Source organism: Suncus etruscus, chromosome X (genome assembly GCF_024139225.1).
Source record: "Suncus etruscus isolate mSunEtr1 chromosome X, mSunEtr1.pri.cur, whole genome shotgun sequence".
Lineage (NCBI taxonomy): Eukaryota > Metazoa > Chordata > Mammalia > Eulipotyphla > Soricidae > Suncus > Suncus etruscus.
In genome coordinates this window covers 58,590,537-58,617,461 of record NC_064868.1, presented here as the reverse complement: position 1 = coordinate 58,617,461, position 26,925 = coordinate 58,590,537, and the positions used below count along the sequence as shown (strand labels likewise).

Here is a 26,925-nt window from a genome sequence, read left to right as displayed (position 1 = left end):
ACTCATTATTTTAAAACCTTACTATTCTCAGAATACTCTTTATTATCTATTAAATCTCCCTATTTTGCAAACAATAATCAGATATAATACTGTATAATATGTGACAGGCAATCTATCAAATATTTTTCATGGGTTCATTCATTTAAATAACTAACGACCTTGGAGCCAGAGAGATAGCACAACAGGTAAGTTATTTGTCTTACTAATGGAAGACCTTGGTTTAATTCCTGGCTCCACAAATGGTCCCCCCCACACCACCAGGCCCAGTCAAGAGTGATCCCTGAGCCCACAGTCAGAAGTTATCCTTGGGCACAGCCAGATCTGCCCTAAATCCCAAAATAATAATAGTAATAATAACAACAACCTAAGTATTCTATTATATTTAATATAATCTAATATCTCAGAGCTAGGTTAGTAACAGAACTTATAATTAAACTTATCTGTGCTCAGGGCCTATTCTGAGCTCTGAACTCAGGATCACAGCAGGGACCATATGGGATACTGGGTCAATTGTAAGACAAGCACCTTACCCACAGTACTCTCTCCAGCCCCAAAGCACACTTTAAGTACTGATCCATACTGCCTTCAGTATTTTTGTATTTTAATATTTACTATGCAGTATTTCCTTTTTTCAAATACATAGCAAATTTCAACTGTGTTTTTTGCCAAAAAGAGACTAGAGATTATAAATGAAAAGTCTAAATATGTGAAACACATCCTGGTTTAAATTTCAGGCCTGACAACTACCTAATAGTGAGAGCATAGGAAATCATCAAGCCTCCTAAGTTTCATCTCTTCATTTGCCAATAAACTGTTGTTTTAAAATCACCTTGGGGCCAGAAAGAGTAGGAGGTAAGGTGCTTATCTTGCATACAGTGATTCCTATTTGCATCCTTAGAACCACATATGGTCTCCCTCAGCCCTGCCAGAAGTGACCCCTGAGAACAGAACCAAGAATAAGCCTTGAGCACAACCACCTGGTGTAGCCCAAAAATAATCACCTGATAGAATGAATGAATAAGGATATAATGTGTTTGCATTTGTTGTATACAAGGTGGAATAGTACTTAGCAATTTTTAACTAAATACAATTATTATTTATAAAAATAAGAAATCCTTAGGGATTTATGTTTAGTGAAATAAATATGTTATGCAGCTTTTTTGTTTTGATTTGTTTGGGGATCACATCAGGAGGTACTCAGGGATTACTCCTGGCTCTGTATTAAGGAATTATTCCTGGATGTGTTGGAGGACCATATGGAATGCCAGGATGAAATCCATATTGGCCACATGCAAGGTCATATGCAAGCCCCAACTCCAGTTACGCATGCTTAACTATGTCACAGTGGGCACAAAATGGAACTTAATCAGTTTTCTAACTTTCCTGTGTTGAGCATTTCTAAAACAACAAAGCAATGGCTTCAAAATGATTTTCCCATGTCACAACTATTCCATGAGAACTTAGACCTACTCAATCTTTTTTGCTGTATGTTCAGTGCCTGAAAGAGTAACTGGAATATAAAGGTGATCAATACATGTATGTTGAATGAATAAAGAGATGGGCAAATAAAACTAGTAGCAGAACCATAACTGGAATCAGTTTCACCAGACTCCCAATTTAGTCCTCTACAAGTTGCCAAATTAAAAACAAAGTAGAGAAAAAGTATCATTTATTGAGGTCTTGCAATATAATTAAAAACTGTTAAGGCAGTAACTAAGCATTGATTAATAGCGGATAATTAAGAGCAAAATGTTACTTATACTCTTCAGTTTATGGCACTTAAAATTGTATTAGGCAGCACTTCACAAAAATACTTCAACTTCCTTATAAACTATTTGAAGCATTTTTATTTCCACTTTACAGCTGAAGAAATACTTTAGGAAATGACTTGCCCAAATTCACACAAGGGGCAGAACGGGTGATTTCCACCTAGGGAATTTGTGTTTCTTCACATCCGTGTTCTTAAATACATCTACAAACGTTGGCTTGTGTTTTCGAGGTAAAGTTTAGCCCCTGTAAGGACAGCTACCAAAGACTAGCTTGAGGAGGATAGGATAGCAAAGTGCTGTGACAGGGATGGCGGGGATTTTAATTTCAGCGAGCCTGCGGGATTCACTGAGCAAATCAATGATAAAGTTACAAGACATCCCAAGTTAATATCCCTGAATCAACTAAAGAACGGCATTTATCACATGGAGGAGACAGCAAGCCCTGGGAGTCTGGAAAAGGAAAGTGGGAGTTACACAAGAAAGCGTGAAACAAAGGAAGAGGACAGGAAGGAAAGCAGTTAACCTAAAGAATCGGTGCAACCTGGGAACAGGTGCTGGCAGAAGGTCCAGGAAAGGCCCGACAGAAGAAGCAGGGGATCCAGCTCTCTTAGGCTCATCAACCGACCTCCTGAGGGGGCGCTCTGCCTCACCCTCGGTCCCTTTCTGTCGCAGACCCCAAGCTCACCAGGGGCCTAGGCGAGGCTGGATCCGGGTGTCCCGGAGACTCTGCGGCTTCCGCCATCTTGGCCAGGCGTCTCCCGTATCGATCCCACAAGCCTTTGCGAAATTTAAGACGTGGAGGCCGCAGCCTGTCAGTGCGTCATCTTGCTGCGGCGATCCCGGGGAAGGCGTCGGGTCAAAATGATTCGCTGCCCTTTGCACTTCTTTGAGCGAGGCCGCGGAAGCCGGAAGATGCCTCCTCTTTCTCTAGATCTCCACTTCTGGGCTCCTTTTTCATTCAGACCTGCTTCTCGGGTTATTTACTCTCGCCAGTCCAATGAACCCACTCTCCCGCTCTCAGCAGTTGTCATGCTCCCATCAATGATCACGCCTTCCCTAAGCCACTGCTTCCTCCACTACAGAGCCCTGGACCAGGCTACTGCCACTCAGTTTGGTACCTAAGCGTTTCCTACTTCGACTTTGATAAACTAATGCGTGATCGCCACGCAGACGTCCACGATTACTTTGCTTCCTCGCTTTTTTGAAGAGCAAGCTAAAAAAATCCTCCCTTGATAGGGTGGGGAAATTGTTCTTAGACATTGTAAACTCTTAATGCCATGACATATTCCAAAATTGTTAGGACATTTGAGGGCAGGCACTAAAATAGTTAAGGACTCAGGGGCCGGAGAGATAGCATGGAGGTAAGGCATTTGCCTTGCATGCAGAAGGATAGTGGTTTGAATCCCGGCATCCCATATGGTCTCCAGAGCATGCCAGGAGTGATTTCTGAGCATAGAGCCAGGAGGAACCCCTGAGCACCACCAGGTGTGACCAAAAACAAAAACAAAAAAAATATTTAAGGAATCAAAGAGAATGAGTTGGAATAACAACTTGAAACAAAACCTATGTGTCAGAACCTCTTTCCTATCTCCTTCCTGAAATTTCTCTCCTGTTTTGTTTTGTTTCGTTTTGTTTTTCACTTCAGTTGGTCCAGACTAAAATAAATCAAGTTATACAGACTTAGCTAACACAGACTTGTATTCAAGATACCTGCGTGCCCTTGGGGGATACAAATTCCAGTTTCTACTTTTAAACAAACTAGTGATGAGTGGAATATATTTTTACAATTTTGGATAGGCAGTACAGAAAAGCAGGAACCAGAAAAATTTGCCGTGGGATGTGTTATTACAATTTAGACCAATCAAATATTTAACATTTAAAATTTTAAAATTACGTACACTTTATTTCAGTTGTAACTTCTGATACTTGAAATATAATTATCAAATCCCTTATCACTTCTATAAGACCATAGATAACCTCATCTATATTCTTGAGAACTCCAAAATTATTTTTCTTCTTTTTTTAAAAAATTATTTAAAGAACCGTGATTTACAAAGTTATTGATAGTTAACTTTTAGAAATATAATATTTCCACACCAGTTCCACAACCAGTGTCAACAACTCTCATCACTAATATTCCCATACCTGCCACCCACAACCACCCCCTCATACACCCACACTTCTGTGTGATACCTTGATAGCCTCCACCTTTTTTTAATATTGGATCATACATAGTGGTGCTCAGGGATTACTCCCTACTTGGAAAACAATCTGGTCCTCAGGCATACATTCCAGCCCCCTCTCACTGCTTTTTTGCCACACTTAAGTGTTTCTCTGACCTCCCTCTTCACCCTTCCTTTCATCAGCATGGTGCTGGTTGTTGATGACGATTGATGGAGATTGCAAAAATGCCTGGATGTGGCCTTCACCAGTTATCACTTATCCAGTTACTGAGCTTGCATATTTGGGTATGGTGTTTGCCACAACTTGCACTTCTTTTAGTTGTGTTTGAACATGTGAGGCATGCAAATTATGATTGTATGGCTCACCCAGAATTCACTACAGTGCTCATACACATGCTTACCAGAAGACATAATTTCTGGCTATACTGCTAACAAATCTTTTTGGTTGTGCTCACCACAAGATTAACCACATTTTGTGCTACTCACACACACCTGACTCTGGAGCAGACAGAAATCACTTGGTATAAATTGCAGGTAGCATGTATGCTACACTGAAACAACAGTTCAGCCAGTATTGTACTCAGTAATTATGGGACATGGGATATTTGAACTCTGGCAAATGAGGTGCTCTAAATTTTAGCTTCTTAAAGTGTAGGTCACAACTAAATATGGGGGTTGCATATCTGAATGTGGGGTTCTGTGAAAATTTTGGCAATAGTAAAAGGTTTCCATATGTGGCACCACCAAAAATTATTTCAATATCAAATGTGTACTGAGTCTAAGGTACCCTGATGGAAATAGGGGTATCATATTTGGTGCCCAAGATAGAATCCTGTTTGGTCATGTATAAAGCAAATGCCCTACCTGCTGTACTATCACTTCATCCCCAATAATCAATGATTTTAATACACTGAGAGGAAGTTAATTTATTCGTTTGTTTGTTTGTTTGTTTATATTTTTGTTTTTGGGTCACACCCGGCTGCGCTCAGGGGTTCATCCTAGATCTATGCTCAGAAATTGCTCCTGGCAAGCTTGGGGGACCATATGGGATGCTGGGATTCAAACCATCCTTCTATGTCTAAGGCAAACGCCTTACCACTGTGCTATCTCTCTGGCCCCTATTCTTCTTTGGTTATTTTTTCCTATTTTTAAATGACAGATATTTATTAGAATATATAACGGCAAATCTTACACAGTGATATTTAAGGTACACAGTGACAATAAATGAGGGCCTTTCCACCAGTAGAGTTGTCCTCCCTTCATCCCTGTTCCCAAGCATATATCCCTTATCTCCCTCCTTTATCCCCCAGAATGCTAGTATAACTAAAAGCATATATGTTAACACTAATGTAACCTTTTTTTTTTTTGCAGTTCCAGATATTTTTACTAGTGGTTCCGGCCCCTATTCTTAAAACTCAAATTTATTCCTAAAATATGTGTATTTGGTTAGAGCGGTGGTGTAGTGGTAGGGTGTTTGCCATGCACGTGGCTAACCTAGGACAGGCTGCAGTTCCATCCCCTGCATCCCATATGGTCCCCTGAGCCAGGAGTGATTTCTGAGTGGAGAGCATCACCGAGTATGGCCCAATAACCAAAAATAAAATAAAATAAGTGTGTTAATAAATAGAAGCTTATTTATGTTAAGCTAATAAATGTCTCAAACCAAAAATCAATGTCATATCTAACATTTTCATAAGACAAACATGCTTAATATTTGACACTACTCTGGAAGTGCTTGTTATATATTGCAATGATTTTTCCTTTTCTTTCTGTCAAGGCCAGTCTTGCACATTCTCTCTGATTCTTCAGCATTTTTAGCCATTAACTTTAGTTTACACTTGCATATTTTTTATAAATCTTTATTTAAGCACCATGATTACAAGCTTGTTTATAGTTGTGTTTCAGTCATAAAGAGAATACCCCCTTCACTAGTGCAACATTCCCACCATCAATACCCCCCCGCATCCTCACCCCTGCCTGTATTCGTGACATTCTACATCTCTCATACTTAAACATTGTCATACTAGTTTTTAGTGTAGTTATTTCCCTAACAGCATTCAGCACTCTATGGTGAGCTTCAAATTGTGAACCAGTCCTCCGGCCCTTCCAGGCCTTAACCCTATTGTCTCTAGGACTTATTACAGTAATGTCTTTCTATCTCATTTAGATTTTTCTATCCACTCCCCTGATAGTATTTGTTAAAAAATATTATTTTAAAACTTTTATCTTTAATAAAATTTTATTAAAAACATTGTGATTTACAAAGTTATTTATAGTCAAGTTTTGGACATAAATGTTTCAGCACCAATCCCAGCACCAGTGTCAATCTTCCTCTACCAATGTTCCCAGAGTTTACCCCATGCCACCAACACCACCACCACCATTCAAACCTGCCATCATAACAATTTTTTGGTATTATGAACATGTTTTATTTTCTTTTTTATTTTTATTTTTATCATATTGGCTTACATATCTTTCATAGTAGTATTTTAGGTACATATTAGCATTGAATCAGGAGAATACCCATCACCAAATTTGTCCTCCCCCATCTCCGTTCCCTTCCTGCAACCTATATACCTCACCATCACCCCCCGGGCTGCTAGAGTAGGTGGTCCCCTCTTAGTCTAGCTTACTATTAGTGATCATATATCTGTTTATATATCTGTTAATATATATATTAGTTATCATATATCTGTTTGGTCCTGGTACCCTCCCTTTTTCCCCCTCTATTTGAGAGGTGGAGCTAGATAATTCGAGTTACGTGGCTTTGTTTGAAGGAAAGAAAAGCAATAGAATGGGGTAAAAAATAAGAAAAAATAAAAAAATAAAAATAAATCAAATAAGCTGAAAATGGGTGGAGTCCTAGAGACTTTCAACCTCAGTTTGAGAGAGGACATGAAAAAGGTAATTGAAACACCACAGCAAAATACAGGAAGACATATCCAATTAAATATCCAGTGAGCACTACAGCAATAAAGACAAGCACCACACAATAGTCTTGGTTCTGAAATCAAACCATGCCAGAGTTCAAAAAGAAAGATAAAGATAAGATAAGATAAAATAAAATAAAATAAAATTTGAGACATCAACTTCAATATCTACACTAAAATAAAGACATCAAAAATAGATCAATCAATAAATATATATGAGGAAAAATGATTATTTTGTGCTTTCCCCCCCTGCATAGGCACAGAAACTATTGGGGATATTATAGAGGGAATTCCCTTGGCCTAGGAGATACAGGGTTTCTTCACCCCTGAAGTATACTGCCATGGGATTAACTATAGACTCCTTGCATGATCATTTACTCTCCCCTCCGTGCTTTTGTGGTGTATGGAAGACTTCTGCTTCATCATGGATGGTAAAATCAGACCTCTGTATTTAGAGATCTTGGTGTCTGTGCAGCTCAAGGAATGGAGCTTATGATGAAGTCTTTCCTTGTGGTTCTAGCAGTTCTGCTCTTCAGTGTCGTTTTAATCCATCTTCTATAGTTGGTGATCTTTTTTTTTTTTTTTTTTTTGGTTTTTGGGCCACACCCTGTGACGCTCAGGGGTTACTCCTGGCTATGCGCTCAGAAGTTGCTCCTGGCTTCTTGGGGGACCATATGGGACACCGGGGGATCGAACCGCGGTCCGTCCTAGGCTAGCACAGGCAAGGCAGGCACCTTACCTCCAGCGCCACCGCCCGGCCCCTAGTTGGTGATCTTGGTCATTATGTTGCTCCTAGGATGGAGCCTGGGATAGTCTTTGGTTATGTTTCTGGAAGACCCGTTCAGTTGCGATTGTCTCAGTCAGACCTCTGGAATTGGAGATCTTGTTTGTTGAACAGATCGTAGACCAAAAGCTAGGCTAGAGCTTGTTGTTGTTGTTGTTGTTGTTGGTCCCGGGATGCGTACTGTCCAGTACTGGTTGTAACAACCAGTCATCTGTATATAGAGATCATGGTTTGCACAGATCAAAGGCTGACGTGTCTTCTGATTTTGTCTTATCTTTGGCTGGTGAGGAAGGACAACTTGCTCTTAGATCAAGTTGTTCTCATTTCCTTGTTATCAGGTTATGAATTTAGAACTGGTGCTTGTTGGTGTCAGAGCAGCATTATGGATGCCCTGGAGGGGATTTGGTTCCTGGGGCTGTTGTGGAGATCTCTGTCGTTTCTATGTCTGAAATCCAGGAATCAAGGCTGGACGGTCTGTGCCTAATTCCCTGAGGTTTAATTTGGTTCCACATGACATAAGTTCAGAGTGCGAGATGCCCCTGTGTTGTAAAAAAAAAGTATGAGTTCTTATCCCTAGTAGATAAGAGCTTGTTTTTACACGTAAAATTTCCCCTTTTTTAATATGCCTTTGCAGGAAGAAGTGGTGCTACATTATATTGCTGGTGGATTTGGGGTGAAGAGAGAAGAAAACAGACACACGACAAAAACTAAAAATATATATATGCTCACACATATCTAAAGAAAAAAGTTTCTTTTTAAAAAAAGATTAAACAAAAGACATAATTAAAGGAACAAAATGGAGCCGGGAGAGATAGCATGGAGGCAAGGCGTCTGCCTTTCCTGCAGAAGGACAGTGGCTCAAATCCTGGCATCCCACATGGTCCCCCATGCCCACCAGGGGCGACCTCTGAGCATAGAGCCAGGAGCACCCTCTGAGCGCCGCCAGGTGTGACCCAAAAGAAGCAAAAACAAATCAAATCAAAAAACAAAAACTAAAACAAAACAAATTAAAAATGAACAAGAAAAAAATCAAAGAAAAAGGGAGAAAGTGATACAGGAGATTACATTTGGGGTAAAACAGGATAAGAGGTAGTGTTATATAGGTCTATACTTATGATGAAAGTATAGGCTTCCCCATTGTCTATTGAGATTTCCTTGTGGGGTGTGGGCTCCAGGCAGGGAGGTCTTGGGTAGAGTTCTTTCAGTGGGGGTCATTTTGGAGCTAGGTCCAGTATCAAGCCAGAGTCCACATTATGGAGAGGTGATTAGGAGGGTCACACTGCATGAGTCAGTTGGGGTGTTGGTTGTATTTTCTTGCCGGGATCAAGGTGTGAGTTTGAGTGGGTGTCTCTTCACTTGGGTACAGGGTACGGGTACGTTGGGGTAGAAGGTTGGTCTTGATGCATAATGGATTAAGAACTGAGGGTGAAGAGTTATAATATGGTGGGGATATCGGGGATGGGATTGAGGGGTGAAGGGATAGTTGAATTTCTGAAGGGGGAGAGGGAATAGTACATGGGAAGGGTTATATAGGGTATAGGTATGGGTTGTTTGTGGTTTAGGTTTGTCTATTAAGGAGGATTCCTATCTCTGTATGCTCCTGCCCTCATATAAACATGTAGAAGTTAGTTTAGGTATATATTAATGTAGAGATGTGGGGAGGGCAAGAGATGTGCTGAGTGCAGAAAGATAGGTAAGTATAGTACTTGTTAGGAGAAAAAACTAATAGATCAATTTTTGGATATGTATAGATTTTATGTCTCGAGTACTGACCGTTGTGTTTGTGAGGTCTATCTATATAGGTGTTTATCCTTTGCAGTATCATCCGCAGCACCCTATATGTCAACTTTCCTTTCCTATAGAGGAGGTAACAGTGTGGTTTATATTTGGCATGGATTGAATTTGATAATGAGGAGGAGAAAGTAGAAGAAGGAAAGGGAGACAAGAAGAGAGAAAAGGAAAAACAAAACAAAACAAACCAGCAATCAAACAACAACAAAAATATGAAGCAATGAGAACAGAGGGTAAAAGAGCAAAGGCATGTTAGTTTGCTTGAATGTGTTTGATGCTTAGGCCCTGTAGTATAAATCTGTAGGTCACGGTTGTTGCTTTGGTGGTCTGGCTTGTCATGTGCTTCAGGTCCTAAAAGAGGGCATAATCTAGAGATAAAGGGTATGTTAAAGAGTTTTATCCGGACATTTTCATGATGCAAGCTGAGTATGATACCTCATGTGACTGAGTACCAAGGTACCACCGTAGGATGTTCACCCTTTGTATCCAGGAACCCCTATGGACAAAAAAACTGAGATTTATTTTAAATATGGTAAGGTTAAAGCATTCAAACATATTGTTTTGAAATGTTTCCGTTGGAATCAGTAATTTCCCATCATAATCTTTACCTGTAATCCTGTATAAGACTCCTAAGTAAATTATTATGGGCCTTTGTAGTAAAACGATAATTATATACCTGTTCTCTCTACACTGCTGTTTCTGCTGTTGCTGGTTTCTTTATGATATAATGTGTAGTTGGGCTTTGTGTTGTTTCTCTTCCCTTTGTTTTGGGCTCTACTCCCCAGTATATGGTGATTATTACAGTGTTTGAGGTTTCTATCCTATTACACCCTGTTACTTGATCGCGGGGTTTGGTTGTATATCTGGTGTATATTCTAGGTACTTCAGAATAGTGCTATCATTCTATGTTGATCTTTCATCTTCAGGTTTACTTCGTTTAACATAATATTTTCTAGGTCCATTCATGTTGCAAAGTAACAGACAACTTTTTAAGTTTGGTTGTTAATGCTTGAGTCTCATGATTTCTTTATTGTTTAACCCGTGGTTAAGATATTAACGTCTATACTTCCTTAACACAACTGATGCACGAGTCCCCCTTCATCCTTGTCTCCTGTTATTTCACATCTGTGTTTCTACTCCTTCACTCAGTTTCTTTCCTTTTCCTCACTGTACTTTTTCCCCAAGTGTTCTCAACAGTACCCATTGTATTTATTCATGAAGTTATTCTAAAGACCACATCATTTTGTATTTATCCATCTTCTAGCTTACTTCATTTTTCATGATATCTTACAGTTTTATTTATTTCAAAAAATCCATGACTAAATCATTCCTTACATCAATGTAGTATTCTATTGTATAAATGTATTACGTCTTCATGATTCTTTTGTTGAACTTTAAGTTGATTAGATCTCTTAATTATTGTACAGAGTGGTTGGTCCTGGTGCCTGGAGGAGATTTTTGGAGGTCTGGGGTAGGGTGTGTCTGCGACCCACGAGGCCTGTGTTGCTGACTCAGAGAGCTGAGTTCCGGTGGTTTGGGTAGGGGGCTGGGGCCCAGATGCACCTGAGCTGTCGGTCCCAGAGACTTCTCATGGTTTCTTTGGTGATTATTCTTATACAGCAAGTTTTCTTTATATTCCAAAGATTAATAAGATTATCATATATCTCTCCCACTCCCTCTGACACATATCATATAGCAAGATACTCTTAATGTCCATTAATGCATAAGCAAATTCCATGACATCATTTTTCCAACAAGTTGCTTAGTATTCCATTGCTTATTTGGACCCCAGTTTTTTTATGTGCCTATTTGTGGGTGCTTCAGTTATTTACAAATTCTAGCTATTGTTAATAGTGCTGCAATTAACATAGCAATGCAGATGCCATTTCTGCACTGTGACTTTGAAACCAGAGAGTATATTCTCAGAAATAATTATTCTGGGTTGAATGCAAGCTCAATTTCTAGTTTTATGAAGAATGTCCATATTATTTTCCCTAATGCCTGAACCAGCTTATACTCACATCAGCAATAAATAAGAGTCCTTTTCTCTTTACACTGCACAACATTGTTATTTTTCTTGAAGTGTGCCAAACTTTGTGGCATAAGATAAGATCCCATCATTGTTTTGATTTTCATCTCCCTGGTGTGGATACATTTTTTTGAGCATTTGTTGACCATTTGTATTTCTTCTTTGAGATAATTTTTGTTCATCTCTTCTATCCATATTTGAATGGGATTGGATTTTTTCTTGTTAAACTCCATCAGTGACTTATATGTTTTTGATATTAACCAATAATCATATGGTTATGAAGTTATTCTCCCATTCTGTAGGAAGTCTTTATGTCCTGGTCATCATTTCTTGTGGGTTGCAAAAGCTTCTTAATTTAATGTTGTACTATTTATCACTGACAAGTGCTTGGTCAATGCTGTTTCACCCTTGAAGATGCCTTTAGATTTAATATCACGGAAAGTTCATCCTACATTTTTATCAAAAATTAACTTATATACATGATAAAATCTCTTAGAATATTCTATTATAATTCACTGATACGAGATTTTGTCTTTATTCCCAAATAATATCCTTTAAATAATCACTTTTGGAAACATAGTTTCCAGTTGCCATGTTAGCATTGGGCCAGCTTTATAGACTCAATATATTATAGAAAGAAATGTGAATGAAGCCCTGAAAATAATGGTAAGATCGGCCACAGCTGAAAGTTGGCAGTGTCTGGAGGAGTGGTGGGCCAACTTCCCACCCTGCCTGATAGCATGTCAGCTGAAACTACAATCACCACTTCACTAATGAAGCTACTTCAACACTCAACTAGGGGTATCTCCAAAGACAACAAACTGACTAAAACTCCTAGAATGCAGGCATTTGAGCTGATATCACCAGGACTTTTTATTTATGTACTTTATGGTTTCAGGTCTGATATCAAGGTCCCTAATGCATTTATATTGTATCTTTATGGATGGTGTTAGAGTTATGCACTAATTTTCTTTTATGTAGCTGACCAGTTTTTCCAGCATCAATTGGTGAAGGGCTTTTCCTTGTTGCACTCCATATTTATTGTTCTTTTATCATGGATTTGTAGGCTTAACATAATTAAAGTGTCAATAGTCCCCAAAGCATTGTATAGATTTAATGCAATTTCTCTAAGGACACCCATGACATTCTTCAGAGAAGTGGATTAAACACTACTGAAATTCATTTGTAATAATAAACACAAATGAAGAGTTAAAGCAACCCTTAAGGAAAAGAAGATGGGAGGCATCACTTTTCCCAACTTTAAATTTTATTACAAAGGTATAATCATTAAAACAGCAAGGTATTGTAATAAAGACAGAAGCTCAGATCAATGGAATAGACTTGAGTATTTACAGAATTTCCCTCAGACGTAAAATCAGCTAATCTTTGATAAAGGGGAAAGAAATATAAAATGGAGCAAGGAAATCAGTTTCAACATGTTGTGTTTGGACAACTAGTCAGCCACATGCAAAAAAAGCAAACTTGTACCTCCATCTAACACCATACAAAAAGGTCAAATCTTTAGATCAGACCCAGAACCAATAAGGTATAAAGAACAACATGTAGGTTAAACACTCCATAACATTGAGCCTAAAGGCATCTTCAAGGAGGGAGCACCTCTATCCAAACAATTGGAATCAGAAGTAAACAAATGGGATTATATTTAACTGAGAAGTTTCTGAACCCCAAAAGAAATAGTGACTTGTATACAAAGGCCCCCCACAGAATATGAGAAACCCAAAACCATTCAGATGAGGAGCTATTATCTAAGATAAACAAAGTACTGACAGAACTTAACAAGAAAAAAATCTAACCCCATCAAAAAGTGGGGAGAATAAATGAACAAACACTTCCTCAAAGAAGAAATACAAATTGCCAAAAGGCACTTGAAAAAATGCTCCATATCACTAATCATCAGGGATATGTAAATCAAAACAAAAATGAGGTACCATCTTATGCCACATTGACTGGAACACATCACAAAGGAACAAGAACAACGTTTATCTTTGTGTCTTTATTTGCTCAAACTATTCAAATGTGTTTCCTGTAGCAGTAGAATGTTGAGTTTCATATTCCATGCTGCAACTCTATATCTCTTAATTGGTACATTTAGTCCATTGACATAAAGAGAGAATATTGCCATGGAATTTTGTGCAGTACTTTTGTAGAAGTTTGGTATGTTTGTCTGACTCATCTTGTCTTAGATTAGCCTCTTTAATTCTCATAAATGTAGTTTCGAGTTTATGAAGTTCCTGAGTTGTTGTTGATCTGTGAATTTGTGCATTGTTCCTTTATTTTTCCTCAGCGGAGAGTACAAAAGCAGTTCCCACTACCACATATTATGCAATCTAGTTTCCCACTTTTGGGGATATCACAGGGATCAGTACATCCAGAGTGCAATGGATAAGACTCACCCTAGGAAAACCACCTTCGTGATTATGGTATCTCCCTGTCAGGTAAATATACATTGTTTCTTAGAATGTGAACAAGAGTCTGGATGTAAAAAGTATACTTGGAGAGATGTTCATCTCCTTATATTCTTCCTATATACCACCAAAGAAAAGTAATATCCCTTTTCCCTGTGAAGATCTGAACAGCCGCTGCCTGTTCTTCTGGGTGCCAGTGTGCATCAGCGTGCACGCTCCTTGGGTGCTCATGAGTGCTTCATGCGAGTTCCAAGCACATACAGCTGTACATTCATGCTCCATTCATGCCTCATGTGTGCTTGGTGCATGCTCTATGTGTGCCTGCCCATGCATGTTTTGTGCATGCCTTATGTGTGCTCTGTGCATGCCCTATATGTGCCCCATGTATGCTTTGTATGTGCATGCCCCAAATGTACTTCGTGTGTGTCTTCAGGCCCAGTCAGTTTTCTTCAGTAACTATTTTATAAATCTTAAAGAGGCTCTTAAAACCTGTTTAGTTTCCTTTGGTAAATACTTTATAAACCTTAAGGAGGCTTCTTTGTATATATTTTCCTTTCTTAATCTTGATGCTTTCAGTTCTCTATATCAATGATTATCGTTGTTCTTATTTGTATTGCCCAAGGGTGATTTTATTTAGGGCTCCATTAGCTTGTACTCTTCAGTTCTCTAGTTCTGGGAACATGCCCTCTCCCATTCTGGGAACTTAGCAATGATGTCTTTTGTTTCTTTGTACTGGTTTTCTTCCTGGCTCCATGGGACCTTAACTATTCTTATGTTGTTCCATTTGAATTCATCCCCCAAATATCTATTGTTATCTGCTGATTGATTTTGAGGCTTTTTTCCATTTTGTGGTGTTGTTTGTGGTTTTTTGTATTTCAAACTTACTAATTTGTTCCTCACTAGCTGTTAGTGTGCTGGTGATGGTGAGGCTTTACAATAAATTTTTCATTTTGTGTACCAAGGTTTCAGTTCTGTCTTTTCTGTTTGAGATTTTCTTATTTTTGTCTTATTTGCAGTATAATTCATTGTTTCTCTGAGCTTGTTAAGTATCCTAAGCATTTCCATTCTGAACTCCATTTCAGAATTTCATTTATTTAAGGAATTAGTACTGAGTGGGTTTGCAGGGTTGCAGTTTTATCCATAAGTTGTGGTGGGATTTTGTGTACCTTTACCATGGTTACTTTTGAAGTCTCAATGAGTTTACTTTCTAATTTGCTGTTAGTCGTTTCCCAAATGCAAGAGAGGTCTCAGAGGAGTTTTATGTAGGTGGGAGATTATTTTAGAAGACCTTGAAGGCTGGATCCATAGCACAGGTAGTAAGGTATTTGACTTGCAAGTAGATAATCCTGGTTCTATTTCCAGCATCTCATATTATCATCCAGCCTACCAAGAGAAATTCTGACTGCAAGCAGACCTAGGAATAGCCCTTGAGCACTCCCAGGTGTTGCCTAAAAATCAAGTAAAAGAGTTAGTCTCTGGTCTGAGCTTCTGACTCTGGGTACCTCTAACTTTTGTATGTAGGCCACAGTAGTTTAATTCAGTCAGATCAGCACAGATGAGAGGCTTCTAAGTCTACCCTCCAGTCTACTGCTTCCTCATTAGCTCTGCAAAGGAATATGCCATTATCATTTAAATGATAAAAAACTAAAACAATTTCTTCTGAGATTAGGCACAAGTTAAGAATGTTTACTGTCTCCACTTGTATACTATATAGTATTAGAAGTCCTGGATAAAGCAACCAGGCAAGAGAAAAATAAAAAAAGATACAAATTAAAAAGAGAAACTCATATGATCACTAATTACAAATGATGTGATAATATACATTAAGGACCAAGACAAGTCCAAAAACAAAGCTCCTAGAATTGATAAACAAATACACCAAACTAGTCAACTACTGAACAATTACACAAAAATTGCTTCTTTATTTGGGGGTTTGGGCCATTCCTGGCAGCTCTCAGGAGTTATTCTTGGATCTGTCCTAAGAAATTATGCCTGGCCATCCAGGGAAACATATGGGATACCGGGATTTGAACACAGGCCATCCATGTGCAAGGTAAAAGTCCTACCCATTGCCTTATTTTTTGTTTGCTTTTATTTTTTGTTTTTTAAAGAACCACACTTGATGGTGCTCAGAAGATGTTTTTGGTTCTGTGTGCAGGAATCACTCCTGGTGGACTCAGGGGACCATATGGAATGCCAGGGATTGAACTTGGGTCAGCTACATGCAAGGTAAATGCTCTATCTGCCATATTATTGCTCCAGTTCCTGGTCTCATTACTATCTACAAATAATGGATCAAAGAAGAAAGTGGTCAAAGAGTTTATTCCATTTAAAATAGTATATTGTTATCATTGCATAATTTAAGCACAGTGGTTTCCAAATTGTTTATGACTGAGATTCAGTTATATGTATTGAGTCCATAGACATTGCGAGAAATAAATGGGATTTAGTGTCATCTTTGTGTAGAAGTTTGGTGTGTCTGTTGGTCTTTCTTGTCTTAAAGTAGACCTTTTAGTTTATCGATGTCTTCCTACAAATTGAGAAAAGAAAAAAAAGAGGTCATATCTAAATACTCAAGCCAAAGTCAATGACAATACAATCAAGAGGCCCAAACTACAACAAGCTAAACACAAAATGGACCTGTTAAACTGGTAGTCCTGAGAGCTAGGGGAGAAGATATGGGATGTATGTGGGGAACTAGGGCAGAGGGATGTCAACACTGGTGGTAGGAATGGCCTTAATTCACTGTCACTAAATGCCTGAAATACAACTGTAAAAGGCTTGTAATTTACAATGGTCTCAATAATAAAAAAGAACAATACACTGATTAAACTGGCATAAATCTACATGTGTTTTTAGTAAATACATTACAAAACAATTCGAAAGACAGAATTGTACAGTTGAAATTGGAACAAGAAATACTAGATTTCACTGATAATAGTGAGTCTCCACATAAAAAGTTCCCCCCACTGACATCCTACCATAGGATGCTATTACATAGAGTAGCTGCTTACTTTGGATTAGACCACAATGTTAATCAGAGTGAAAAGTATGTCATGTAAACAAAACTAGCAATAAAAGAATGCCTGATGAGAAAGTCAATGAACATATTAAAGATTATAAAGGTGATGACATTCAGAAATGATATAGTAGTCTCAAGAGAAATAACTCTTTTTGCCAAAGATGATAATCAGATGAGAATAAATTTGAAAATTAATGTAAAAGCAAATCTATAGAACGAGAAGAATACCAGAGAGCTAGAGACTGAATATTTTCCCAAAATTCTCTTTGTTCCCAAAAGAATTATATTATTGGCAAAAGAGTTAATAATGATCTTTCAGGGCCGGAGAGATAGCATGGGGGTAGGGCTTTTTCCTTGCATGCAGAAGGATGGTGGTTTGAATCTCGGCATTCCAAAGGGTCTCCTGAGCCTGCCAGGAGTGATTTCTGAGTGTAGAGCCAGGAGAAACCCCTTAGCACTGCCAGGCGTGACCCATAAACCATAATAATAATAATAATAGGGCCCGGAGAGATAGCACAGCGGTGTTTGCCTTGCAAGCAGCCGATCCAGGACCAAAGGTGGTTGGTTCGAATCCCGGTGTCCCATATGGTCCCCCGTGCCTGCCAGGAACTATTTCTGAGCAGACAGCCAGGAATAACTCCTGAGCACCGCTGGGTGTGACCCAAAAACCAAAAAAAAAAAAAAAAAAATAATAATAATAATAATAATAATAATAATAATAATAATGATCCTTCATGGAGATCAACAGATACCTATAAAAGTAACACTGAGAGTGAGCAGAGATAAAACACTGGAGAAGTACAGATTAAGACAACTCTTTCTGAATCTTCAAGCCTGCTGTAACCAAAGCCAGTAGCTTCCATGGAATTTCAGTCTTGACAAGAGGTAACAGTTCTGGAAGCTGAAAAAGTGCTGTTGGCTAGCTTTGGTCAGATAGTGCCAGAGGATTTCTTTGAGTCCTGCTTCAGGGAAGTAGAGAACACGGACTGGCATATGGCAAAACATAAAGAATCTGAGACGACACAATGAGTGAATGGGGAAACACGTTCTGACAAGCATGTTCCAAATTTAATCTCTAAGCTAGGAGTTTCTAAGGGGTAAAATGCCAGTCACAGGTATGAGAGGAATGTCCTCATTGACAAAGGACAGGAATTTTAAAAAACAGAAACATTAGCAGCAGGCCTGTTAGATATACATAATAATCTAACTAGCTAGGCAGCTCTGCTGAAAAGATCTATATGAGTAAAAGTCCTGAGTTAGAAGGGTGTAAGTTAGCATTTCAAAAGGCAGAAACTGCCTGACTGATCTTTGGGACTGAACTTGCCTGGCAGGTTCTACCAGGCTTAGTAGGGAAAGAAGTACAAATATTTTTACTAGGTAAGAAGTTTTGGTGACTCAAATCTATTTGATTGAGGTCATATTTTGGCCATATATAAGAAGGAAATAATTTTAAGCCAAATAATATGAAGGGAATATAATTTCAGTATCATAACATGAAATTCAAAAATATCTCTATAAAATTTCCTCAAGTATTCACTTGGTTCTTCACCGCAGTCCTTTTAATGAAATTCCGTAAAAGTAACAGCCATCCAAGTTAGGGAATTCATCTGACAGGCCTACTGAATCACCCCTTTAATGGAGATATAGACATTATTATCAATGGCATACACAAAAAGCATTGGCTGGCTTCCAAAAAAAAAAGGTCAACCCTTCATCAAGCTATATGGAAGTCCAGTTTTATATAATTCTCGTTTGAGTCAACAACCAGTTAGATTCCAAGTGCCTGGACCTCCATAGGCATCTCTGCCTCAAATGCAATTAATCACATTTTTTCACAGCAGGACAATCTTGGGTCTCAGTTTATCCAAATGAGTCTTGCTCGCCAGCCATCTGCAGATGGTTCTGATCCTCATCCCACAATGATCCAGTCCACTGTTGTTCTTCATTCCCCACAACAGTCTGCTATATCATGACTGCAGCTTCCATCACTGCCACTGCTACCACCACCTCCACCTCCTTCTTGCCCACTTCCACCTGGGCATCCATCCCTGCTGCTGGCTATTCTGTCTCCAGTGGGAACCAGCCTGTGCTTCAGCAACAGTGATATCTACATCAGCCCTCACCACAGATGCCATCGTGTTACTGTGCTCCAGGCCATTATCACTCCAGTCAGCCACAGAATTGCACAGTCCTTTCTGTCCATTAAAATTCACATTTAAACCAACTGCTGCCACGGCCCGCACAGCAGACAGGTTATCAAGTTATACTCAACCAGTAGCAAAACTACCAAGGAATAATTGAAGTTCAGCAATCCCCTAATTACAGTTTTGTTGGTGACCAACTGAACAGTGTTGGACATCAGATCCCAGGAGTGGTTATACCCTATACTTCAGTACCATCATATCAGGTTTCATTGCCTCAAGGTTCTTAAGGAATTGTCCAACAGACATATCAACAAGCTATTATGTTCCTTATCCAGTCTAATCAAGGATCTATACTGCAATTGGAATGCAAATGTATTATACTGTCATTCCACCTGGCCAGCAAAATAAGTTAAGCTCATTAGAAGATTACTTGCAACATTCAGGATCAGAAAAGTGCAGTTCTCTCAAACTATTTTAAACATGTAATTCCCAAAATGACCAGTGTCCAGCCATACCACCCTTGCCATTTGATGAAGGAATGGTGTTTATGTAAGTAAATGTATCAAACAACCCACAGTCCCATGCTCACCCTCACCATGGAAACAAATACTACTCTGATCACTAGATAGGACAGAAATGTGTAGAATTCAGTAATGTAGACATTGTTGTTCAGCACAGCCCTCAACTCAATAGGACCATTATTTCACCAGCTCAGTTGCCAGCACCAGCTCAGCTGTACACCTTGAAAACTGTGCGTCCCTCTCTACCACCACTCTCCAACATGTCCCATTTCTAGACCTTTTGTTCCTAGTCAATGAGATGCCAGATATCCGTTACTAGCCAACCAATGCAATACAAACCTATTACAATTCTACATGGACAATTTCCACCCCCAACAGGCCAGTCAGGCAACAGGCATGAAAACTGTGGAAGGAAATAGGCCAAAAAAGTTGAATCCATTGACATCGGTGCAGGAGAAGCAGTTGTTGGGTAGGTTTTGTAAATTACTAAACTACCAGACTGAACAACTTGCATGAAAGCTGAGAAGGTTTTTGAAGAACTCTTTCAAATTGGCTCCAAGTTCCAGTGGCTTTGGAACACCCAATACCAGCCTCTTCATCACTCCTTCTGTGGCATCTGAGACAACACTGTCAACCCTGATCATTCTAAAGTCCAGTGCCTTGGCCTCCACAAGCACAGTCTTAGCCATATTCCCCTCCATTTCAATTGCACAAAATGCACTGAAGAAACAAATTCATTCAGTTAACAAATTTAAACTGACAACAAGCAAGAAGCACTATATATAAGTTTCACATTCTGGAAATGGCAAGCTCTCAATAGCAGAGCCACTTAGGACCTTTGACCTTTGTGATTCCCCTGCCCTCTTCCATTTTTAATTGTTTTGGTATATGGAGCTTCTGTTAATGTAATGGAGACTCTAAGAATCATAAATGTAGCTCTTAAAGACAGGACAGCGATCCAGCAAAGGGCAAAAATAAATATTTTACCCTAAATGACTGTAGGAATCTACATCAGAATGATAAATAGTTAGATAAAGTTAGTTAGTTCTCTGAGTAAATGCTACTCGAATGCCTCCTAACTTTTATAGTTACTTTGTTTTATATTTCTGAATTTTTGTATCAGATCCAAAGACCTTTTGTACAGAAAATTATTCTTCAAAATGATTACAACCAGTTGCAACCTGTATTGCAGCCAACATAGAGGTATCAAACATAAAATTAGAGGGGAAAGAATGCAGTTTTCAATAAACAAGTCAAAACCATGAAGTATCATTTCTGGATGGTCACTAAGGAGAGCACACAAGTGGACTATATTTCTAAACACTCAATTTTCAGAAAATGCAGCATTCCCTTAGAGTCCCTTCCTAATTTATGCAGGTGTAAATTATGTTCTTGAAACCTCTTAGTCAAACCACTTAAGATTCAAAGGACAAATTTAATCATTCTAGGTAAGAAAATACCTTCCACTTTTTCTCCCAGTTTATCTCCAGTAACTAAATATCACTTATTTGCATTTCTTTCCTTGTGGATACATTTTTTTGGGGGGTTTTGGGTCATTCCCGGTGGAGCTTAGAGGTTACTCCTAGCTTTCTGCTCAGAAATCGCTACTGGCAGATTCAGGGGACCATATGGGATCCAGGAATCAACCAGGTCCATCCTGTATTGGCTACATGCAAGGCTAACACCCTAGAGCTATGCTATTTCTCCCTCCCCCCTCCCCCCAACTTGTTGATTTTTTTGTCAATGTATTTGACAAGTTCTGGAAAGTTAAGTGGTTTAAAATTTATTTTCACTGTTTTCAGAGAATCACTGGACATCAAAGATTCATTGCACTTAGGAACAAGGGCTTTTTTTCTGTACTTTTAAGGCTTTACATGTGTGCTGATGCAAGTCTTTTTCAGTTGAAATGAACAAATGTTTTGAATATAGAAAAATCAATACTGTTAATGACTATTGTATTTAAATTGATTTGTTTTATATTATTTAACTAAAATAAGGTATAAATTCAGATGACATCGTTCAAAGAACTAGAAAACTCAATTAAAAGTTGTATGGAGGGGCCAGAGAGATAACATGGAAGTAAGGCATTTGCCTTTCATGCAGAAGGTCATTGGTTCGAATTCCGGCATCTCATTTGGTCCTCAGAGCCTGCCAGGAGCGATTTCTGAGCCTGGAGCGCTGCCGGGTGAAATCAAAAAGTGAAAAAAAAAGTTATATGGAATCAGAAATGACCAAGAATAGAAATGGCTATATTAAAAAAACAATAAAGAGGGTGGTATCTTATTACTCAATTTAGAACTGCATTATAAAGCTATATTGAGGCCTTTATTAACTGAGCTGAGTGATCTCAGAAAAGCACATGGCCATGAGACAGAAAAGATGGGCAACCAAAGCACTGTGTTAGCTTCTGAAAATGGGTAGCTTTTAGAATCAAAAGAGGCATTTTAAACAGAGCTGAGTGTACCCAGACAAGTGCATAGCCACTGCTTTACACAGCAGCTGTGCATTTCTTATTGTCAAAAAGCCCACTCCAACATACAAAATACACTACAACACTGCAAAAGTCAAAACAGGAAAGCAATACCAATCACTCTTACTCAATAAAGATGAAAGTTCTGAAGACCCAACTTGTATAAGCCAACTATATAGACTCTCTGATAAGTACTTTAGAAAGGATATGTTGAAAATATTCAAGACTCAAAGAAACCATGGAATAAACAAAGACTAACATTAAGGAGGATATGAGAGTAAATGATAAAAACTCAAACAGATATGACAGAAGTGAATAACTTGGTAGGCATAAATAAAAGCTCACAGTAAGGCCTCTTCACCAGCAGAGTAACAGCTTATGAGGACAGAATCAGTGGGCTCAAGGATCAACATTATAAAGAATCAATGGTCAAAGATTTCATTTCTCAGAAGTTTCCAAAGCTTAAGAGTGCTTGCACACACATTTTTGAAGCCCAAATATTACCAGCTAAAAGTGACCAAAGAAAAGCACTGCAAGTTAAATCCTAGTCACAATGATGAAAGTCACAGATAGAGATAAAACATCAAACACAGAGAGATCAAAAAGGGAAGTTTCCTACAAATAAGCATCCTTAAGGTACACAGCAGATTTACCACAAGCCTGAAGTTTCACAAGGCCTGAAGGCAGTGATAGAATATAGTGAAAAAGCACAATGAAATGACTGCTAGACCAAGAATAATTAAACTGGCCAGATTCCCATTCAGAGCTAAAAGATGCAAACACAGATACAAGGATCAACAACAGTTTGGGAAATATACAAACACAAAACCAAGAACTGAAAAAACAAAAACTAAAAAAGATATTTTAAAGCAAGACAAACAAACATTTTGTAGACATGATGACACAAATCCTATGACAATAATCAAAATATCAATGAATTAAATGCACCAGTTAAGAGACAAATTCAAAAATGCTTCAGAAAATTGAACCCAACATTTGTCTGTCTGCAAGAAAAATATTTAAGCCACTCCCTTAAAATGACTTCAGTGGTCATACTATTATCAGATGATATAGACTTTAGGCTTTAAAAGATAATAAGATAAAGGGTCATTTAAGTTTTTTCTGTATCTGTCACCTTGAATTTATTTATTTTAATTTTTTTTGAGACCATTGTAAATTACAAGTCTTTCATGGTTGTATTTTCAGCATGTAGTGACAGTGAATTAGGGCAATTTCCACTAGCAGTATTGACCTCCCACCACCCTAGTTTCCCACATGCAACCCATACCTCCACCCCTATCTGCCAGGAGTACCAGTGTAACATGTTCATTTTGTGGTTAGCTTTTTATAATTTGGGTCTCTTGATTGTATTGTCGTTGACTTAAGCTTGGGTATTTAGATATGATCCTTTTTTCCCTCACCAAATGCTGCTGAGACTGCTTGGCCCCTGGGTCTGTCCCATCCACTTTTTTTTTCAATTTGTAGGAATACATAGAAAAATGAGACATAACAAAATGATTTAAGTTCTATGGTTCTATTTAAAAAAGCAGGAGCCCCTATCTAGATTATAAATAAAATTTAATGACGAAAAGGAAAGAGGGGGAGCAAATGTGACTTTTTTTTCTTTAGAATAGGCACAGCAAATGTTGGAAAAATTAGAAAGAAAATTCCACTGGCCTAAGAGATAAAGGGTGTCAGACAAGGTCATTCCACTGGCCTAAGAGATAAAGGGTGTCAGACAAGGTCATTCCTTTTGTTTGTTTGTTTGTTTGTTTTTGTTTTTTGGGGCCACACCTGTTTGATGTTCAGGGTTTCTGGCTAAGCACTCAGAAATCGCCCCTGGCTTGGGGGGACCATATGGGATGCTGGGGGATGAAACCACGGTCCTTCCTTGGCTAGCGCTTGCAAGGCAGACACCTTACCTCTAGCGCCACCTCTCCGACGCCAGACAGGGTCATTTCTTAATAATCAAGGGATATGTACATCAGGAAGAAATCACAATACAAAACATATATGCACCTAATGATGGACCAGTAAAAAAAAATGTAAAACAACAGCTAATAGACTTGAGGAAAGACATCAATAGTAACACTAACAAATAGTTTCTATGAAGCTAAATTCACCTTGACACCAAAATTTTATAGAGTGATAACCTTGATGACAACAGACACAAAGATCCTCAACAAATTCTGTCAAACAAAATTCCAATAGCTCACCAAGAAGGTCATCCACCATGACCAAGTAGGTAGGATTAATTCCAGAGGTGTTAGGATGGTTTAACATACACAAATAAATCAATATAATACACCATATCAATAAAATAAAATATAGTAATCATGTTACAATAGCAATGATACAGAGAAAGCATTTGACAAGATCCAGCACCCATTAAGGATAAAAATTCTCTACAGGATGGGTATTGAAGAAACTTTCCTTATAGTCAAAACCTTTTAGCATAAACCCATGAGAAACATTTTATTCAATGGGAAAACTAAAATCCTTTCCTCTAATATATGGCACAAGACAAATTTACCCCCTCTTGCCACTCCTATTCAAAATAATACTGGAATTGCTTGTCATAGCAATTAGGCAAGACGATGATATCAAGAGTATCTAAGTAGGAAAGGAAAGGGTCAAGATCTGACTGTTTGGAAATGACATACTAGATTTCGAAAATCCTAAAGACTCTATGAAAATATTCTAGAATCAGTAGATTTTTGTAGTAAAGTGACAGGCTACAAAATTAATATGCAATATACATTGCTTTATTCTATATTAATAATGAAAGAGACAAATATTAAAAAAACAATCCCATTCACAATTGTGCCTTGGACAATCAAGTTTCCTGAAGTCAACTTAACTATAGAGGTGGAATATCTATACAAATAAAACTACAAAAACACTTCTAAAAATAAAGGAGTACACAAGAAATTGGAAACTCATCCCCTCTCAAAAATCAGAAAAATTAACTTAATTAAAGCTGCAACTCTTCCAAAACACTGAATAATTTTAATTTTATTTCTATAAGGATAGCCATGGCATTTTCAAAGAAACAGTTCAAACACTCCTGAAATTAATCTGGAATAGCAAATCTCTACAACTTACTATAAGATTTTCTGGGAAAAAATATATGGAGGCATCACTTTCCCAAACTTCAAACTATAATATAATTCAGTTGTCATTAAAACAGCATGGTACCAGTGTGTATAAGTAAAATAAAATAAAACAGTATGGTATTGGGATAAAGACATATCCTCAGATGAATTAATTATCTTGTATATTCTAAAACTTACTTTCAGGTCATTGAGCAATTAATCTTTTATAAAAGAGCATGAAATTTGAAATGAAAGAATGAAAGCCTCTTTACCAAGTGGTATTGAAAACACTGGCAAAAAGACACATGAAAAAATGTTCCATGTCACTAATCATCAGGGAGATGCAAATCAAAACTACAGTGAGCTACCATCTCACACCATAGAGACTGGCACACATCACAAAGAACAAGAACAATCAGTGCTCACGAGGATGTGGAGACAAAGGAACTCTTATTCACTGCTGGTGGGAATGCCATCTAGTCCAGCCTTTATAGAAAACAATATGGAGGGGCCGGTGAGGTGGCACTAGAGGTAAGGTGTCTGCCTTGCAAGCACTAGCCAAGGAAGAACCGCGGTTCCATCCCCCGGCATCCCATATGGTCCCCCCAAGCTATGGGCGATTTCTGAGCACTTAGCCAGGAGTAACCCCTGAGCATCAAATGGGTGTGGCCCCCCAAAAAGAAAACAATATGGAGATTCCTCAAAAACCTGGAAAGTGAACTCCCATATGATCCAGCTATTTCACTCCTAGGGATATATCCTATGAACCAAAAATACAATTCAAAAATCCCTTCCTCGCACCTATATTCATTGCAGCGCTAGTTACAATAGCCAGACTCCAGAGACAACCAAGATTTCCTTCAACAGGTGAATGGCTCAAGAAACTGTGGTACATATACACAATGGAATATTATGCAGCTGTCAGGAGAAATGAAGTAATGAAATTCTCCTATACATGGATGTACATGGAATCTATTATGCTGAGTGAAATAAGCCAGAGGGAGAGAGTTAGACACAGAATAGTCTCACTCATCTATGGGTTTTAGGAAAAATTAAAGACACTACTGTAATAAGGTCTAGAGGCAATAGAGTTAAGGGCTGGAAGGACTGGCTCACAATTTGAAGCTCACCACAAAAAAATGGTGAATTCTAATAGGGAAATAACTACACTAACAACTAACATGACAATGTTAAAGAATGATAGAAGTAGAATGCCTGTTGAGAATACAGGCAGGGGTAGGGGAGGTGACAGGCATTGGTAGTGAGAATGTTGCACTGGTGATGGGGGTGTTCTGTTTATAACTGAAACCCAACTACAAACATGCTTGTTATTATGGTGCTTAAATAAAGATTTATATTTAAAAAAAGAAATAAACTTCTTTAAAAAAAACTCACAAGTACAGCTCACTCAAGAGGTAGGGCAGGTCTCAGCCCTGCTCAAGATCCTGCAGCCACACTCAATACCCACAGCCACTGCCATATCAACGACTCTGCTTCACGGCTTCATGACTCATATCTGAAGAGTTGCCCAAAAAAAGAAAAAAATACTGCTCAACCATGTGCAAAGGAATGCACTTAGACCTCTCTTTTTTTAAATTCATATCTTTATTTAAACACCTTGATTACAAACATGATTGTGGTTGGGTTTCAGTCAAGTAAAGAACACCCCCTTCACCAGTGCAACATTCCCATCACCAATGTCCCAAATCTCCCTTCCCCCAATCCCACCCCTGCCTGTACTCTAGAAGACAATCACAAAGT

General features: G+C 38.4%; 1 protein-coding gene, 1 non-coding gene and 1 pseudogene across 2 annotated transcripts in view; 1 reads left to right on the top strand and 2 right to left on the bottom strand.

The window, feature by feature from the left end:
• YIPF6 (Yip1 domain family member 6) overlaps window positions 1-2,520 on the bottom strand; it is a 68,197-nt gene extending 65,677 nt beyond the window's left edge. The window contains exon 1 of the mRNA XM_049767345.1: window positions 2,455-2,520. Coding sequence (XP_049623302.1) covers window positions 2,455-2,511 — 57 coding nt within the window. The 5' untranslated portion in view covers window positions 2,512-2,520. The remainder of the gene's footprint in view (window positions 1-2,454) is intronic.
• A 110-nt stretch (window positions 2,521-2,630) lies between these two features.
• On the top strand, window positions 2,631-20,419 carry LOC125998859 (R3H domain-containing protein 1-like; annotated as a pseudogene).
• On the bottom strand, window positions 13,790-13,950 carry LOC125999988 (U1 spliceosomal RNA). Its single transcript, XR_007492401.1, has one exon. It is a non-coding gene; the product is annotated as a U1 spliceosomal RNA (small nuclear RNA).
• Window positions 20,420-26,925: the final 6,506 nt, after the last annotated feature.